The sequence below is a fragment of the Sapajus apella genome, unplaced genomic scaffold, assembly GCF_009761245.1.
Source record: "Sapajus apella isolate SASKATOON/1434 unplaced genomic scaffold, GSC_monkey_1.0 scaffold74, whole genome shotgun sequence".
Lineage (NCBI taxonomy): Eukaryota > Metazoa > Chordata > Mammalia > Primates > Cebidae > Sapajus > Sapajus apella.
In genome coordinates, this window is record NW_022437014.1 from 2,081,605 (window position 1) to 2,098,608 (window position 17,004).

At 38.5% G+C, this 17,004-nt stretch overlaps 1 protein-coding gene and 1 non-coding gene across 3 annotated transcripts in view; both read left to right on the forward strand.

Annotated features, from left to right (window-relative positions):
• The window catches only part of FRMD6 (FERM domain containing 6), an 85,917-nt gene that overhangs the window by 62,237 nt on the left and 6,676 nt on the right, over positions 1-17,004 (forward strand). For both annotated transcript variants that reach the window (XM_032251057.1, XM_032251056.1), the window contains exons 7-12: positions 806-961; positions 4,261-4,326; positions 5,197-5,265; positions 7,873-8,047; positions 12,613-12,948; positions 14,044-14,175. In XM_032251057.1, coding sequence (XP_032106948.1) covers positions 806-961; positions 4,261-4,326; positions 5,197-5,265; positions 7,873-8,047; positions 12,613-12,948; positions 14,044-14,175 — 934 coding nt within the window. The remainder of the gene's footprint in view (positions 1-805; positions 962-4,260; positions 4,327-5,196; positions 5,266-7,872; positions 8,048-12,612; positions 12,949-14,043; positions 14,176-17,004) is intronic.
• On the forward strand, positions 16,469-16,575 carry LOC116532185. Its single transcript, XR_004260748.1, has one exon. It is a non-coding gene; the product is annotated as a U6 spliceosomal RNA (small nuclear RNA).

The window sequence follows — 17,004 nt, forward strand, 5'->3', positions numbered from 1 at the left end:
AAAGACATTTTTAAATCAAAAATTCTGTGATTTTAAAATTTAGATTATTTTAAACACTACTCTTTTGCTCACATTGCATAATTCTTTCCATCTTTTATAGTCCTTACGGAATCAGCTAAGACTTTAATCAACACCTTCCTCTTAGCCTACAGCTGCTGGATACTATATATTTGACATCTGAAAGCCCAGACTACTGTCTGATGAAAATCTAAGTTACAGTGAATCACAATGAATGTTTGAATGAAACAGTTTTCTCATGAGTATTCCCACAGTGTTCATATCAGCCTCTTATGCAGGAACCAAAAATGTTTTAGAGAATTTCTCCCAGTCCCCTGCCTTCTTTGGATTAACATTTAGAGCCTGCCACTCTGTGGCTGTAATTTTCTTAGGAGTTAGGTAGGATCCAGAACCTGAAGATGTGTGTACTGTAGATGTATTTCATGGTACCAAGTATACACTTGCAAGGATAAACAATTATGTGTACAACATTATGAAAGTTTGTATGGTTTTTTTTTTTTTCTTGGTGACTTTAAAGCAAAGATAACTTATTTTTCCTATTGTGATTTTTCTTCTTAGGTATTAGGTAGTACAACTAAATTGACTCTGTAGCTTCTAGACTTAGCTGATTCAGCCTAGTAACATAACAGATGGTGAAAACAGAATGAAAGTGGGAATTTTCTAATAGAAAGCAACCAGTTTTCATGGCCTATTTTAGATTCTCATTCTTTCATTATTTTGGGGGTTGGGGGTAGTACTTACATCTCTCCAACAAATGTTGCATTGCACACCCCTTGTATCCCAACAGGTTGTTTCCAAGAGGGGGAAGGACTACATCCTGAAGCACATTCCAAACATGCACAAGGATCAGTTTGCACTGACAGCTTCCGAAGCTCATCTTAAATATATCAAAGAGGCTGTCCGACTGGATGACGTCGCTGTTCATTACTACAGATTGTATAAGGTACGAAACGGCGGCTAAGTCTTCAGCTTCTGAGAAAAAACCTCTTCTCAATAGGATTGAGAAGGAAAACCTTAGGATTTCATTTCCATTAAAAATGATTATTTCACTTTTCACACACTTTGAAAAGAGTTTACTTGAACTGCTTTTTGTTGTTGCAGATCAATCTTGGAGGCCATGGTGCTTTTCCTCTGGCCTGGAAGCAGGATTGGAGTATTTTTTTAATAGTTCTAATAGTGAGATGACAAATGGCTATAAAATATTAATCTGACTTTTTCGGTGATTATGACGTTGTTATTTCTCTCCCCAAATCTGCTTTTCTGCTTTGGGGAATGGCATTTACAACTTCCTGATAAATAATTTTTAGTATTCCTCAAAGTAAAGCTATACCTGCATTGTGTCCCTTAACTACAAGAGCATTACAACAGCAGGCAGTGTTTATGGAGTCCTGTGTTTACTGGGCACACTTTATATGTATTTTTTAAAATCCTCATAACTCTATAGGAAAGGTACTTTAATCTTTGTTTTACAGACCTGGAAACTGAGGATTAAAGAGATTAAATAATTCACCTAAGATCACAAAACTAATTGGCAAAGCCAGGATTTAGTTGAGGCCTTCTTGATAACACAGCCTGTGTGCTTAAGGCACTGTATTCCACAGGTTCCTCACTCTCAGAAGTTACTTTCCTTTGTGTCCCGTGTATCTCTAGCCTCATTGTTCCATCCCAGGGTGGAGGTCACACACTCAAATAACAACTGGGCCATGCTCTGCAGGGAATCACTCACAGTACTCTTTATCATCTTGTCTTCTCTTCCCCTCCTCCTGACCCCTTTCCCTTATTCCATAAGTGCCACTTTGTTGGTAAGAACTCCTGAATACCCACTTAAGTATTCAAAGGTATATTCTCAAACCAAATGGATGAAGTGGCTAAAATGGATAAAGTGGTTAAGAGCACAGTCAGTGGGGCCTAACTGCTTGAGGCTGAATCTCAGCTTGGCCTCTTACTTTGTGACCTCAGGCGCGTTACTTACTTAACCTCTCTGTACTTCAGTTTCCCCATAGTTAAAGGTGACAGCAACATACCTTCCTTTTAGGATTGCTGAATGCTAAAGAAATTGTTGGATGAAAACTGCTTAAAACAGTGCCCAGCACATGTTAAGCATGATGTTAAGTTTGCTGCTGTTAACCATTACCATTGTTAGTAATATGCTTTTTATCTCTGCTATGCCCTTTGTGGTAGGATTAGCATAGCTAGACCATTGGAAATTGGGCTTTAGTTTGGATGTATTGCTCAGTAATCTTCTTAGCTGGTTCAGACCAACCGATGGTTTTTCTGTCTCTCTTCTATGCCCAAGAGATGCATTATTAATGCCCCATCATCCTTGAAAGGCACAATTGAGTTCCATAAGATCTCTTTGGCTAAAATCCTAAAGGAATAAGTTGTGATTTTTTTTTTTTTAGCCTAAGAAATGTCATTTGTGATACCTCAGTTTATATGAGAAGATGAAAATAAATGACAGTTTTGATAATTTGTTTATATTTTAAAATGTTTTATAAGTATGAATGATATGTTGGAAAGAGTAAGAGTGTGGCCTTGCAATAAGATGTCAATTAGAAACCCTATGTCACTATTTGCTATAGCTGGGATCCTAGGCAACTATAATCCTGAGCTGTCTGTTAAGTGGGATGATACAATATGCTTCACAAGGTTGGGAGGCTTCAGTGAGATAATGAATCTGAAATAATGAGATGGAATACCTGGCACATTAGTGAGTGCTCAATAACCATTAATTGCTCTTTGCCTTATTTGCTTGGGAAACTTGGTATTTTAAAGAATCCTATTAAGACATAAGAATCTTTTATTGAAGTAGAGATCCCCAATTTATCTTCTGTGTAAAACTTAATTTTCAAGTTTACTTAAAGTATGGCGCCTATAAATTGCATAAAAAATGACTCTTATCTGCTAAAAACAAGATTTTTGATAAAAATGTAACAGAAAGAAGTGGGGGAAAAGGCATTATTGGCTGATGTGCAGTTTTTATTCTTTGGAGAAATTCAGTGGCAGCCATTAAATCTGCTCCATTTAGGGGCTGCTCATAAACTGGAAATAAGGTAGACAACAGGGAACATTCTGGAAAAAAAAAAAAAAACTGTTTTGTGCCCCTTTCCCACCAATATATACCTTATACTTGAAAACCAGCATTTTTATGAGCATAACTTTATTTCAGAAAGCAGTAGGTACAGCCTTGAAAGCAGAATTGACCAAAACTCATATAATGATGGATTAGTTTCTCCTCCTAAAGCTTATACTGTATGTGTCCTTCTTCATGTAAAGTATACTAGTTGGAAAGAAACAGCCTAAATAGTCTAAATAGGCTGTGTCTTACAATGCCAGGTGAGGACACATTTTCTAAAAATATTTCATTCCATGTTCATGGGAATGCTGGCACTAAGCCTAAAGATCTGTACATATTCATTGTGTTTATTGGGAAATCTCATAATGAAAATATTTACTTAGTAATTTCGTTTCGCTTCTATTTTGAACTTTATACACTATATACTTATTACAGATAAACACTTAAAAGATGCGGCTGAATTTTAAAGTATATTTTTAATTGTGGACTTCTTTTTCCCTTATACTTGTTGTAGTTTATTTTCTACAATTTATGGTTTGGCTGGTAGACTGTTTATCATATTGACAAGTGACAATCGAACTTATTAAAAATAAGCATTTCCAAACTAACTGAATACAAAGCTTTTACAACTTTTAGTATCTATCCTCATGAGAGAGCCTTGAATATTTAATCACTTGCCCCTAATTTTGGCTTCAGAGATGGAAGATTTGCCCAGTTTTAAACATATAAAGTCTTATGCATCTCAGAATATAACTATTACATTAGATTTAAGATTCTAACATCTGAGAAAAGAGTAATCTTCAGATGGAAGGTTAAAAAAATCAAATGATGTGAAAATAATCTTGTTTATTGGAGTTTTCAATAGAAAGTATTTAGAATATTGTCAGATACAGAAGTGTATGTAATATAGTGAAAACACTAAAACTTTGAAATCTCAGGAATTTAAAAAGTAGAATATACCATTATTGACTTAATATGTGCCCATGGTTCTCTTAATTCTTGTTGGAAACTAGGTATTTGGAAAGGCCTGAGCAAAGTTATTTTAAGTCAAAAACTTTTCAGTCTTGAATTTCTATCCTGAAATGTTTCTTTGGTGCTAAATTGTCCATCACAGAAAAAAAATATATAAAAACATTTAATTTTTTTATAAAATCCTATTCCTACAGGATAAAAGGGAAATTGAAGCATCACTGACTCTCGGATTGACCATGCGAGGAATACAGATTTTTCAGGTTGGTAAATGAGAAATAAGTGTCAGATGCTATCGGCAAGTCTTACGTTTACAGCATGCCTCCGTGGTCCTGCCATAGGTTCAGTAGTCCATTTTTGGCCATTGGCTGGTCATAATTTCCTATTTATCTAGCACAAATGTGGATGATGTAAGGTGGATGAAGTGACTCAGCCTGGTTGTTCACAGTAATAAGTCCTTTATAACAGAAAAAAAATAAGCCAAAGATTAGCCCAGGTTCATCACTAATAGATCACTGACAGATCGTTAATATCCAAATATTTCTCTCTGTGCGTCATTGATTTCAAATATTCTTTTATCCTCTGGAGCATTTATAAGTGAAAAGAAAAATAACATTTTAATATTGTGCCTGACCAGACGTGTTAATTTCCGTTATGCTTTTCTGATAAAACTTATCCCTTAAATAAGTAGTAACTGTCACCCTTTAGCAGGTGGGACAGCATTATCCTGCAGCCATCAGAACGGGAGACAGAATACCTCTTTCTGCAAGACACAGAAAAGTAGAAGAATTCTTAGGTTTGATGTAGGCCAAATATCCAGTTAGGAAAATCTGAGTGCCTTATCGCATCTCTTGAACACCTGAGTCTTTTTGACTTTTTATTTAAATTTAGGGATAGGCCAGAAGGGAAAAGATTGCCCTGAAAGGGCTAGTTAATTCAGTTACACAGGAACCAAAAGCCACAGGATTGTTATCACTAATCTTTTAATTACTTTCTGTATTTCTCCAAAGAGATGTGGGAGAGTTTTTCAGATTTTAATTACTGTACTTTAGTTTTCAGGGAAAGAAGTTAGAGCCATTTTACAGTATCTGTCATTTTCCCCATTAACTCCATATGCATTGTTATTTTCACAGAATTTAGATGAAGAGAAACAATTACTTTATGATTTCCCCTGGACAAATGTTGGAAAGTTGGTGTTTGTGGTGAGTTTAAAATAACTGGCTTAAAAGAAAAGTCTCAATAATTGCTTCGTTTTGTGGATTTTTATTTTTTGTTTTTGTTTTTAAACAATATTGTCTCAGGTACAAAAGCTGTTGTTTTTAAGAAGTTGACACTGGAGGTAATTTGCTTTCTTGTATTCTAATGCATGTGCTATATATTCATTGCCATGCATGTCAGTAGTGATCTTAAAATCAAAGAATCTTACAATAAAGAATCTTAGAACAAAAGAAGTTAGTAATTTTAATTTATGTTTGGTCCCTAGCACATGACCCTAAGTTATTCTAATTGCAGAAGCCATTTAGTGTAGAGGTTAGCCAGTTCTTTTGAAAGTTACCTCTTTTGAGCAAAGAATAAAGAATTACATAAAAAGAGGTTTCTATTAATATTTGACTATTTAAAACTCATTATTTTAAAGAGAGGTCTACAACTCTTAACAGGAAAAATACTCTTACAATATTGAGAGTGATATGCTTTCTTTTGTTAGAGCAGCTTCTTGATTTTTCCCAATGATTTCTCTATTTTACCAGCTATATCCATTTTTTTGCAGGGTTCAAATAATTATAGTTAATAATGTGTACATTTCATCATAAAAATTCATAGTTCTGGCTGGGCACAGTGGTTCACGCCTGTAATCCCAGCACTTTGGGAGGCCGAGGTGGGTGGATCACCTGAGGTCAGGAGGTCAAGACCAGCCTGGCCAACGTGGTGAAACCTGTCTCTACTAAAAGTAAAATAATTAGTTGAACATAGTTGTGGGTGCCTGTAATCCTAGCTATAGGAGGTTGAGGCAGGAGAATTGCTTGAACCTGGGGGGCAGAGGCTGCAGTGGGCCGAGACTGTGCCATTGCACTCCAGCCTAGGCAACAAGAGTGAAACTCGGTCTCAAAAAAAAAAAAAAAATTCACAGTTCTGCTTTGCTCAGAAATTGTTGGAAAAAATATATGAAGAAAGGAAGATAAGGATTTGTAGACATGGGCTTCTCTCCTGTGAGGAAGAAGGCCTATACCAATAAAGGGCTATATTGCAGATAGAATGTGGGCATTGACTCTTTGCTGCCTTGTAAGTCAAAAGATGTGTTTCTGACTTCACATTATTTTAATTACTTGGGCACAATTCAATCTGATTTCAGTTTACTCATACATTACATTGGGCCTGACCTGTTTCATCCTAACTGGCTCTTTTTTTGTTTCAAGCTGTTTGTGAAAGGATCTGAGCTGTTTGAAAATGGGCAAACTATGACCCACTTGCCCCTTTCATGTCCCAAATTAAGTAATAATAAAGTACCTTTATGAAATTGAGGTTTTTTTAGGGTCCTGGACTTGGTGCTTACTAAATCTATTTGTGTATTGCCCTTATCCAAGGAGTTTTTTTTAAGATACGTATTTTGGGGCCTCATCATCCTCCTCCAGGAGATTTTTGGCTCAATGAGTCTGGAGTAGAGATGAGGAATCTATTTTGACAAGTTTCTCAGATGCTACTTCTTGCAGCCAGCCCAGCCCTGCCTAGCTACATGACCTTGTGCAAGTTACATAAACTCTGTTTCTTGGTTTCATTCTAAAATATGGATAATTATCTCCCTAGACTTGCCGTGAGGATTAAATGAGTGGATACCTGCTCAGTGCTCAATAAACGTCAGTTGTTACTGTTTCAGTATTGGGATCCACTGGTAGTTCCTTTAAAATGAGGGAAAGCTCAGAGATTTAAAAAAACAAAATGCTACAACCTTATCCCTATCTGGGCTACACAAGCCCATACTGCTCTGTGCAGACTTCAAGGTTTGTGGTTAGAATATGCCTCCATCCTTGCTTTACCTCCACCCTCTGACTGAGAATCATTATATCTGAAATACTCCTTTTTGTATTTCAGTTGCCCTATTCATGATTAGGAAAGTTAAGAGAATTCGTAATATCCCATAACTGTAAGAAACTTTGTCAAAGCCTTGCTCTTAACTGAGGACTTTATCTTAATGATCTCACACTTAGAGAATGAGATTCCTTATATCTCTACTGATAGCCGTTCTTGTTCTTTCCCATATCATCCCTCCAACTACCAGCTCTCTCTGTGTCCAGCTAGGGAAGTTTCCCATTTCTTCTAAACCCGAAATAGATATCCTGTCTGTCTTATTCACTACCTTTTTTTTTTTTTTTTTTTTTTAAGTGCCTAGTAAGGTGTTTGGTACATAGTAAGTGTTCAATAAATATTTGACTGCATTAGTCTCTTTTAGAATTGGTTGTTTCATTGCTGAGTTAGGGTGTTGGGATTACATTTGATGGTTCTTTTATGATGGACCTTGTCTTCTCCGTTATACGAATATCCTGCCCAGCCAGAGAAACCAAAGATACTCCTCAGCTGTTTTGGATAGCCAGTGTTTACCGACAGACCCTTATGGCTAGATGCTTTCCTAAATTTTTGTCCTGTGACATTTTTGAAAGGGAAAACGATAATTTATCCCACAAGGAATTTTAAATGAAACTTTATGTATTTCAGAGTCTATAATTTTCCTTACTAAATAGAAAACAAAGGGGACTTTGGCAAGCCAATCAGAGATTTTTTTCTTCCTGAATTTGATTCATGGTTTCCTTCCAAAGGGCAAGAAATTTGAGATTTTGCCAGATGGCTTGCCTTCAGCCCGGAAGCTCATATACTACACGGGGTGCCCCATGCGCTCCAGACACCTCCTGCAACTTCTGAGCAACAGCCACCGCCTCTACATGAATCTGCAGCCTGTCCTGCGCCATATCCGGAAGCTGGAGGAAAACGAAGGTATCGCAGGGTTTAGGGTGTGGAAGCAAATGGTACCTTTGCACCCATGCCTCTTACTCTGGGTGGGGGTCTTCAGCTCCTACAGAATTAGATTTTGGGACTGCGACTTTCCAGATTGAGAGCAGCATTTCTATTTACATCTCATTATGTTCCAGAAGGCAAAGGGTTAGGCTTCAGCTCCACCTACCGTAGCACCTATTCAAAATATCTTGAGGTGACCCCATTTAGCTGTCTCAACCTTTAAGGTTTTCCCGTGCCTGACTTGAAAATCCTTGCAAAAAGCCACTCCATTAAGGCACAGGGCAAGGGTTTATCTGCAACTCAGATTTTATCTGCTTTTAGAGCTTTGTATATACACTGACACACCTTGGTGCTATTATCCACAAGTGGTCTGGAATTCCTTCCAATGTGATTATTTCTTAGGGTTAGAGTCACAATAAAGGTGGGTCACAGATGTGTCTCCAGCCTCTGATTAACAGCTGGGAGGCCCCCCAAGTCTGATCTTGCAAGAATGGCAAACAAAGGAGAGGGAAGTCAGCTAGTCCTATGGGGGCTTTGCTGAAATGCAGATGACATAGACCAGTCTTTGGGGCCCCAGAGTACTGGACCTGGAAGGGGGAGCAAGTCAGGGTAGGAAAGGAGGCAGTGTTAGGGTCTGTAACATGAGGCTTCAACTAACAGCATTAATCTAATAGCCTTTTATCTTGAGTTGTGGCACCCTGGATTTCCTCCATTTCATACGCCCCAACCCTAATCTCCAAAACTGCTACATTACGTATTTTTTTTTTTCATGCTTTGGGATTTTGTTTATGCTTTCAAAGGTTTGTTTTGCAAAAATTTGTTTTGCAAATTCATGTTGTAGTAATAACTAACAACAATATGATTAGATTGGATTTGGGGTATTTGTATGAACACCAGGATGAAGATTCATATCTTAGGTTTATATCTGAGATAAGTTTTGACACCTCAGACCTCATTTTTCTTTTAGAAACAAGGCAAATACCCATCCCTTCTTAAACAAAAGACCTTGTAGAAGTTTGTGCTTCTGATTGATTTCTCTCAAAAATTCTCTTTCAACCCAAATGAGATCCGGTTTGGCAATTCTCTTGTAATTTAGTAGCAATTAGAACATGAATCATTCCTCACTATCTGCCACAAACTGCATTTGTCTTCAGAGAGAATTGGTATAACTGTCAGGTGTATTGGCTTCCGCTGATGCTAGACTGCCAGTTCTTCCCCACGATGACTCATCAGTGCAACAAATATATCTCTCCTATGCTGACATGAATATTAAAAGGAATTCAGATGAGGACAGGAGGAGGATGAAGAAGCAGGAGAACCTGTGAGGACTGGCATCTTAATTAGGTGCAGAGTTCATAATTTGCCAAGTCAGCTTCAGTCCTAAATGTCTGACATGGTACCTTGAGAAATTCATTTGTTCTGTCAGCTTTCTGCCTGATGCATTTTAGTACATTTTTGTTCAGATGACCGCAAGAGATCCCTTTAGAGCCTAAAAGAATTAATGACCCTCTATAGGTTCAAAGGTAAAAATTACAAAGCATTTTGAGTTCTCAGAGAGGCAGGGCCTTGTTCATTGCCGAACATAGTACCAGATATTTGGAGGCTTAAGTGAGTATAGGTGTCTTAATTTGTTTCGTGATGCTGTAACAAAAGACCACAGACTAGGTAAGTTCTAAAGAACAGAAGTTTATTTCCTCACAGTTCTAGAGGCTGGAAAGTCCAGGATTGAGGGGCCAGCATCTACCAAGGGCCTTCTTGTTACTTCATCCCATGGTGGAAGGTAGAAGGGCAAAGAGAGGGTGGGAGAGAGTAAAAGGGGGCCAAACTCCCTCTCATAATGAACCCACTACTGCAGTAATGGCATTAATCCATTCACAAAGGCAGAGCCCTTGTGACCTAATCATCTCTTTAAGCTTCCAGGTCTTACTATTATGATAGCAATTAGATTTCAACGTGAGTTTAGGAGGGAACATTCAAACCATAGCAGTTGGGGGATGAAGGAATGAAAGAGATGTAGACTAGATCTTTTATTTGGATGAGGGGAGGTAGATTTTGGAGGAAGTCTTTTTTTTTTTCTTCCAAAGAAAAACATATGTAGTTTCTTCTACTTTAGAGGTTTTCCATGTCTGGAAAAGGCCTGAAACTAAGTTTCTCTGGGCCAGCTTTGGCCTGAATCCAATGATTTCTCACCCACATTTAAAAGCTCTATCATTTTAACATGAAAAGCCCTTTTTTGGGCATTAGTTTACCAAAAAATAGCATAAAGACAGTCTGTGTTTTTCTTAATTTAATTTTATTTAGAATCACCTTGTCTGAAACACTATTTTAGCATTTTAGTAGAAAATGATCACAAGAATTTTTCTATAGGGTTTAAAAGAGAAAGAAAAACATGCCTTGTGTCATTAGAAAACATTTTCAAGCTTAACTTTATTCAACAGCTGGAGCTTATTCTTAGGATAAGTGGTCACATTTATGGCATTATTTTCTGAAATAGTGTCTGAAAAACCTCATTGTGTCTGGGCTTTTACAACAGAGGGAGTAGAAAGAGCACAGGCATATTGATGATCTGCAGTGTTGACCCTAGTGATTATTAAGGGGATGAGAGGTTGCATTTTACATTTCTTACAATAAATTTCAGAATTATTTAAATTTCTCTCAGTTTGTAACCGAGTGGTGTGAAGCTTCTTAAATATCTGGAAAGGGTCTGATACAGCACTAGGAACAGGAGCCAGCCATGTGGAACACCCAGACCATGCTAACATGTTCACAGGAATAGGTAGAAAACAGGCTGGCAAGTACTTGTCTTCTGTGACCATACTCTAGTGAGTATAGAGGAACTATAAAGACCTCTGAACCTATCAGAAAGTTGGGAGTAAAAAGGCTGTGTGTAAAGATGCAGAAAAGCTTTAAAATGATTAGACCCACAATTCCTAATTATGTTAGAGCAATGGCACTCCAACAACTTACAGACTTTTACTTTTTTCTCTTCATTTACTACTCATCCAAGGGCCACATGGCTATTATTGTGAAACCACAGTGAATACAAACTATGGTAATTTTTGCAAACTGTTTTAGCTCTCCGCCTTCATCTCATGCCTGCTGATTCAGAAGATAGGGATTATTAGAACCTAGTCTGCTCTCTAAATGATGAGTTGTACATGGATGCATTTTTGTTTTGATGATGTATGCATGGAGCTCTGGTGTCTGGTTTCATCCTACTTCCTGTGTGGCAACACATACTCACCTTTGAGTTTCAGCCAGTTCCTTAGAAAGATGTGAATGGGCTGGAACCTAGAAATGTACACATAGCCTTCTCCAAGCATTTGTGCATTTTGCATCCTAGAAGGGGCATCTTTTCCTTCTCCTGCTGCTCATTTTCTCTGTAGGGAGCCTGCTTTGATTATATTTCCGAGCTGGATTCAGACATCAGGCGTGCAAGTATTTTCATTTAACCAAGAAACAAGACAATTAAAATCCATTCACAGGCCCCTGAGAACCCAATTAGTCTACTGATTAGCAGTTTCTAAAATTAGATCAACTTAACATTCTCCAAATGCACTCTCCATTTTTAATATTGTTTTATTGTATTATTTCTCAACAGTATTAAAAAGCCAAGGAATCTAAACTTCTTCCTTGTTTTACATTTCTGACCTGAAAGACAAAAATAATATTTTTGCATCAGTTGAGTGGTAACCGGCAGCTGGGTTGTAACTTTGTGCCTTACTGGAATGGTTAGTTTAGTATGTAATAAAAGGGACTTTGCAGTGTTGTGTTTTTGACTGAATTAAAGAACAGCTTTACCAATCAGAGTTGGAAATCATCAAACCAGGAGTGATTACTGGGATTTCCTAAATAGAAGGTGAAGCCTCACTAATTCAGCCTGCGTGGAGAAAATCAATCTTATATTAATGAAAATCTGAATTTTAGAATCTTCACAGGAAATTCTCAGAAGAATAGTTTTATTTCAAATTATATTCAGCAGATAGAGCTAAGCTAACAATGGAACAGACTGAACAAATAAAATGAATGGCAATTAGCATGATTATATTGAGTAGTCTTCTAGAGCAATGCTTCTGAAATTATCTGCATAAAAGGACCAGATTTTTAAAATATTTAATATGCTGTGGATACTTTTACAAAATACAAAATCACATTGGTGGCCGTCATGGCAATGTCACATAGCTCTAAAAGTTTCTAAATGTTCATTATCACTCATTGAACTTATTTCACTATGGACCAGTAAATTTGCAGACAAGAAGTGGTCTGTGACTGCACTTTAAATACCACTCTTATATGGCTTAGGGCTTTAAAAAAAAAAACAAAACTGGGTAGTTTAAATATCCCCCTCAAATCTGTTGCACTGGTTTTTATTCATTTTTCAGTCTTCTGAAGTCAAGTTCCTATCTCAATTATCACTACTTTCCAATCACTAGATCCTGAATTAGAAGTTATCCTTGTTCTTGGCCTGATGAGTCACTTAAGCTCACCAGCTGTTCCTTCTGTCTTGGTTGATGTCATGATGAACTGTGTTCCCCACCACACAGAGAAGAAGCAGTATCGGGAATCTTACATCAGTGACAACCTGGACCTCGACATGGACCAGCTAGAAAAGCGGTCGCGGGCCAGTGGGAGCAGCGCAGGCAGCATGAAGCACAAGCGCCTGTCTCGTCATTCCACCGCCAGCCACAGCAGTTCCCACACCTCAGGCATTGAGGCAGACACCAAGCCCCGGGACACGGGGCCAGAAGACAGCTACTCCAGCAGTGCCATTCACCGCAAGCTGAAAACCTGCAGCTCCATGACCAGCCATGGCAGCTCCCACACCTCAGGGGTGGAGAGCGGTGGCAAAGACCGACTAGAAGAGGACTCGCAGGACGATGGTAACAGTACTGTCCCCTCACTGGCTGTCTTTTTAGTCTCTCCCAGTTTTTTCAAGTATTGGCTCTATAGCACTGGTGTCTGGAGAGAACTTTACGTCATAGTAATAGAGCAGAAGAGGTGCCTTGTTGTCTTCCCCAATGACTTGGTTGAGTTGCTTGTGTTTGGCTGTGAACAAGCATCCCTCTAGTTTTGATCCTTTGTGGCCACAAGATTAGATGGTTGTGGACTCAAAGTCTTAGCTGTTTCTATGAAGTAGATTGGAGATAAGTCCAGCAGCCCTTGTGTCTGTATTTCTAATTCCCAGAGTAAATAAAACAGTGGTTAGGACAACACAGTGGAGTGCAGTGACAGTAACAAAAACATCTTGAACTTCTCGACCCCTCCCCACAAAATAAAGATTGGAGTCCATGCCATTGAGTTACTTAGTAATGTTTTTCTTAAGTGCTTCCCATGTATCCAGAACTATAGAGAAGATAAATACAGCACCTGGCTGATAGGAACTTACCCAGTGTTAAGGAGGTAAGATGAATCCTGTGGCTTATCTCAGCCAAAGTTAATATTTATGTTCCTCTTTTATATTATTTTTCTGTCTCAAATAAGTGCTATAGCACTCAGGCTTGAGGGAAAAGACAGACTCTGTTAAAGTGCAGACCATCTGTTTGGTTTCTGTAGAAATTTGTGTGGATCTCAAGTCACTCAGTGCCCTTGAGAGTAGGCAACCATGGGACATGGGGGGCTTTGTGAACTTCTCATGTGCCTGTGTCATTGAGCCTTGCTTGGGCATCAGGCAAACGGCCCATCAATTTTGGTTTGTCCTTTGTCATTGCAGCAAGGTAGTATAGTTTTTCTTTTTAAAAAATACAGAATAATTGGCAAATTATAGTATTACAAAACATGTAGATAATGCAGCAATCCTATAAGAAAGAACAAGTAGCAGCTGTTGAGAATTGTCCCTGGAGTTTCCTTTTGGAGTCTCATTAGCAAATTTATTTTCAAATATGAATAATTACCTAGCCACCCACAAAATATGGTTGTATATTATGGTGGCCATTTCCCCTTATGTCATTAACTGTCTTTTCCCTCTTCTGTGTCAGAAATAGAGATGTTGGTTGATGACCCCCGGGACCTGGAGCAGATGAATGAAGAGTCTCTGGAAGTCAGCCCAGACATGTGCATCTACATCACGGAGGACATGCTCTTGTCGCGGAAGCTGAACGGACACTCTGGTGAGCTCTTACAGAAGTTCTTCTTTCTTGGTAGCAGATTATCCAGGACTGAAAAACACCTGCCTCAGAAAATAGAAGGGGTGGGCTGGGTACTCTAGATCAGAGACTGGGCTGCATTAAGAGCCTCTCCAGGTCAATATCATAAGCTGCAGAACCCTGTGCCTTCTGTGGAAAAAAGGGAAGAGGAGAAAAACCCAGGATTGGGAATTAGCATTTTCTTCTCCACACTTTGGACAAAAGGTAGTTGTACAATAGGGTTCTCTCTATGTTAGGCTATGTTGAGAATCATACAATGTATCTGGAAGGCATGTAGACCCCTTCAGTCTGGCCTCCTTTTTATAGATCAGCTGTCCTATACAGGTATTGATCGACTTACGACCTTATGTAACTTACGACCATTCAACTTTACGACCACAATCGCTAGCCACAACTGCTCCGCGTCTGGCAGCGCAAACGTTGCCCAGCTGGGTGTATGACAGTGCGGACCAGCTTCTGGCAGCACTACCATCTCCGCGTGCACCATTTCAACTGTGCATACAGCCTACTCAACTTACGACCAAATTGTGTTACGACCGGTCTGCTGGTCCCAATCGTGGTCGTTAAGTCGAGCACTAGCTGTAGTTCAAATAGGGCAAATTCTACATGCCTAGAAACAGAAGTAGGCCTCCAGGTTTCTTTTCTTTTATTTTTTATTTTTTTTCCCCCACTGTGTTACACCCATAGAGGAGTCTGGGAGGAAAAGTGTCAAAATGGGTTGACCTAAAAAGATACTCTTAAATTCCATATTTGTATAAATTCTTCTAGAAAACATGCATTCACTATAATCCTATTATAGTTATATAATGTACAATATATATTTCTGTCACATGTAAGATAACTATCTTTAAAAATGGCAGCAGTATGGGTTTGTTTATAGACATCAGTCACATCTAACTGCTGTTGTCACACATCATGAATCAGTCTGTTTTCTAGAGAAATATGCCTCAGCAACCAACACTATTGATGGTTCCTTCCAGCTTTGATTGAATGAAGTTCCCAACTGGGGTGGCCTGTCCCTGCTCTGGCAAATCCACAGCCCCTGATGCTCATTGAGCCTCTTCTTCAAGGTGCCAGGCACTGGAAATCAGAGAGGAACCAGACCGATACACACTCACCACCAGCCTGGCACTTAGTCCACAGGAGCAGGAGGCATCTTTTGTTTCAGAATTCCATTTGCTAACCCAGCAGAACCCTGGCCTCCAGATCTTCTGTCAGGAGCATTCTCTGCCTGTGACTGCAGAGAATCACTCTCTGACCAACACTCACTCCTCAGGCTGGTTGCTCTAAACATGCTTAGAGTTCAGATACCAAACTTTGCCCCTTTTTGCCCATTTGCTTTACCTTTTAATTTAAATTAAATATAACATTTACAATTATATGCACATTTTAGGTCTGTAGATAGCTCTATGTATATACGTTTGTGGAAAGGAAATAGTCTAAAAACTGTGTGCCACAGTGCCTCTGGGAAGGGGAATATTAGGGAAGCTGACCTACATTTTGCATTTATATATTTCTGCATTTAATTTTTATCACTGTAAATTTTAAATAGAGATAAAATTTAAGTAAAAAGGATGACTGTTTACGAAGATTTATATATGAAAATGTTTATTGAACTGTTATTTTAAAAAAATTAAAGAATGAATGCTAAGGCCAGGCACAGTGGCTCATACCTATGATCCCAGCACTTTGGGATGCCGAGGCGGGTGGATCACCTGAGATCAGGAGTTGGAGACCAGCCTGGCCAACATGATGAAACCCCATCTCTACTAAAAATACCCAAAAAATTAGCTGGGCATGGTGGCACGGGCCTGTAATCCCAGCTACATGGGAGACTGGGGCAAGAGAATCACTTGAACCCGGGAGGTGGAGGTTGCAGTGAGCTGAGATCATGCCCCTGCACTCCATCCTGGGTGACAAAGTGAGACTCTGTCAAAAAAAAAAAAAAAAAAAAAAGGAACAAGTGGTTAAATTGTCACATATTCATACAATGGCATATAACCATTAAATTTTAGATTTTCAAACAATATTTAATAACGTTTAAGATAGTTAAGGTGAACAGTAAAAATTATATAAAATCCGCTTTAAAATTAAGAATGTTTATCTGTGTATTTAAAAAACACATAAAACTATTAATAGCCTATTCTTTGGATGTTACGATTATAGAGATAGATGATTTTATTTCTTACATCATCCTAGTTTCCCAAATTCTCTACAATCTGAGCATTTAAATGTTGCTTATAAAACATTCAGCTAAGTGCTTGCCTTGGCAGCACATATACTAAAGTTGCAGTGATACAGAGAAGATTAGCATGACCCCTGTATAAGGATGACAGGCAAATTTGTGAAGCGTTCCATATCTTTCAAAAAAATAAATAAGCGAATAACCACCCTCAGCCTAAGACTGAGTAGTGGTGAAGTATACCTCTCTGTCTTTCATTCTTACGGAGTTTGATGGGAGTTGGTTCAGTATTTTGAGCACCAGCTCGTTGCTGACTTTCCCAATGGTGGGTCTGGGTTTGGAGAAGACCCTTTACAGGCATGATAGCTGAGGGCACATTTACCAGGAAATCCAAAAGGAACCATGCCAATTGCCAACCAGTGCACACAGACCCAAGTCCACGTCTCTATCATGATTTGTTTTAATGCTCTTTAGAAGATATTGTTCTAGATCCTCTACTAAAGCAGTTTGTACTAACCCCTAAAACATGAGTATCACCTAAGTTTTTTTTCCCCCGCCTTTTTTTTTTTTTTTTTAAGAGGAGTGTCACTCTTATTGCCCAGGCTGGATGG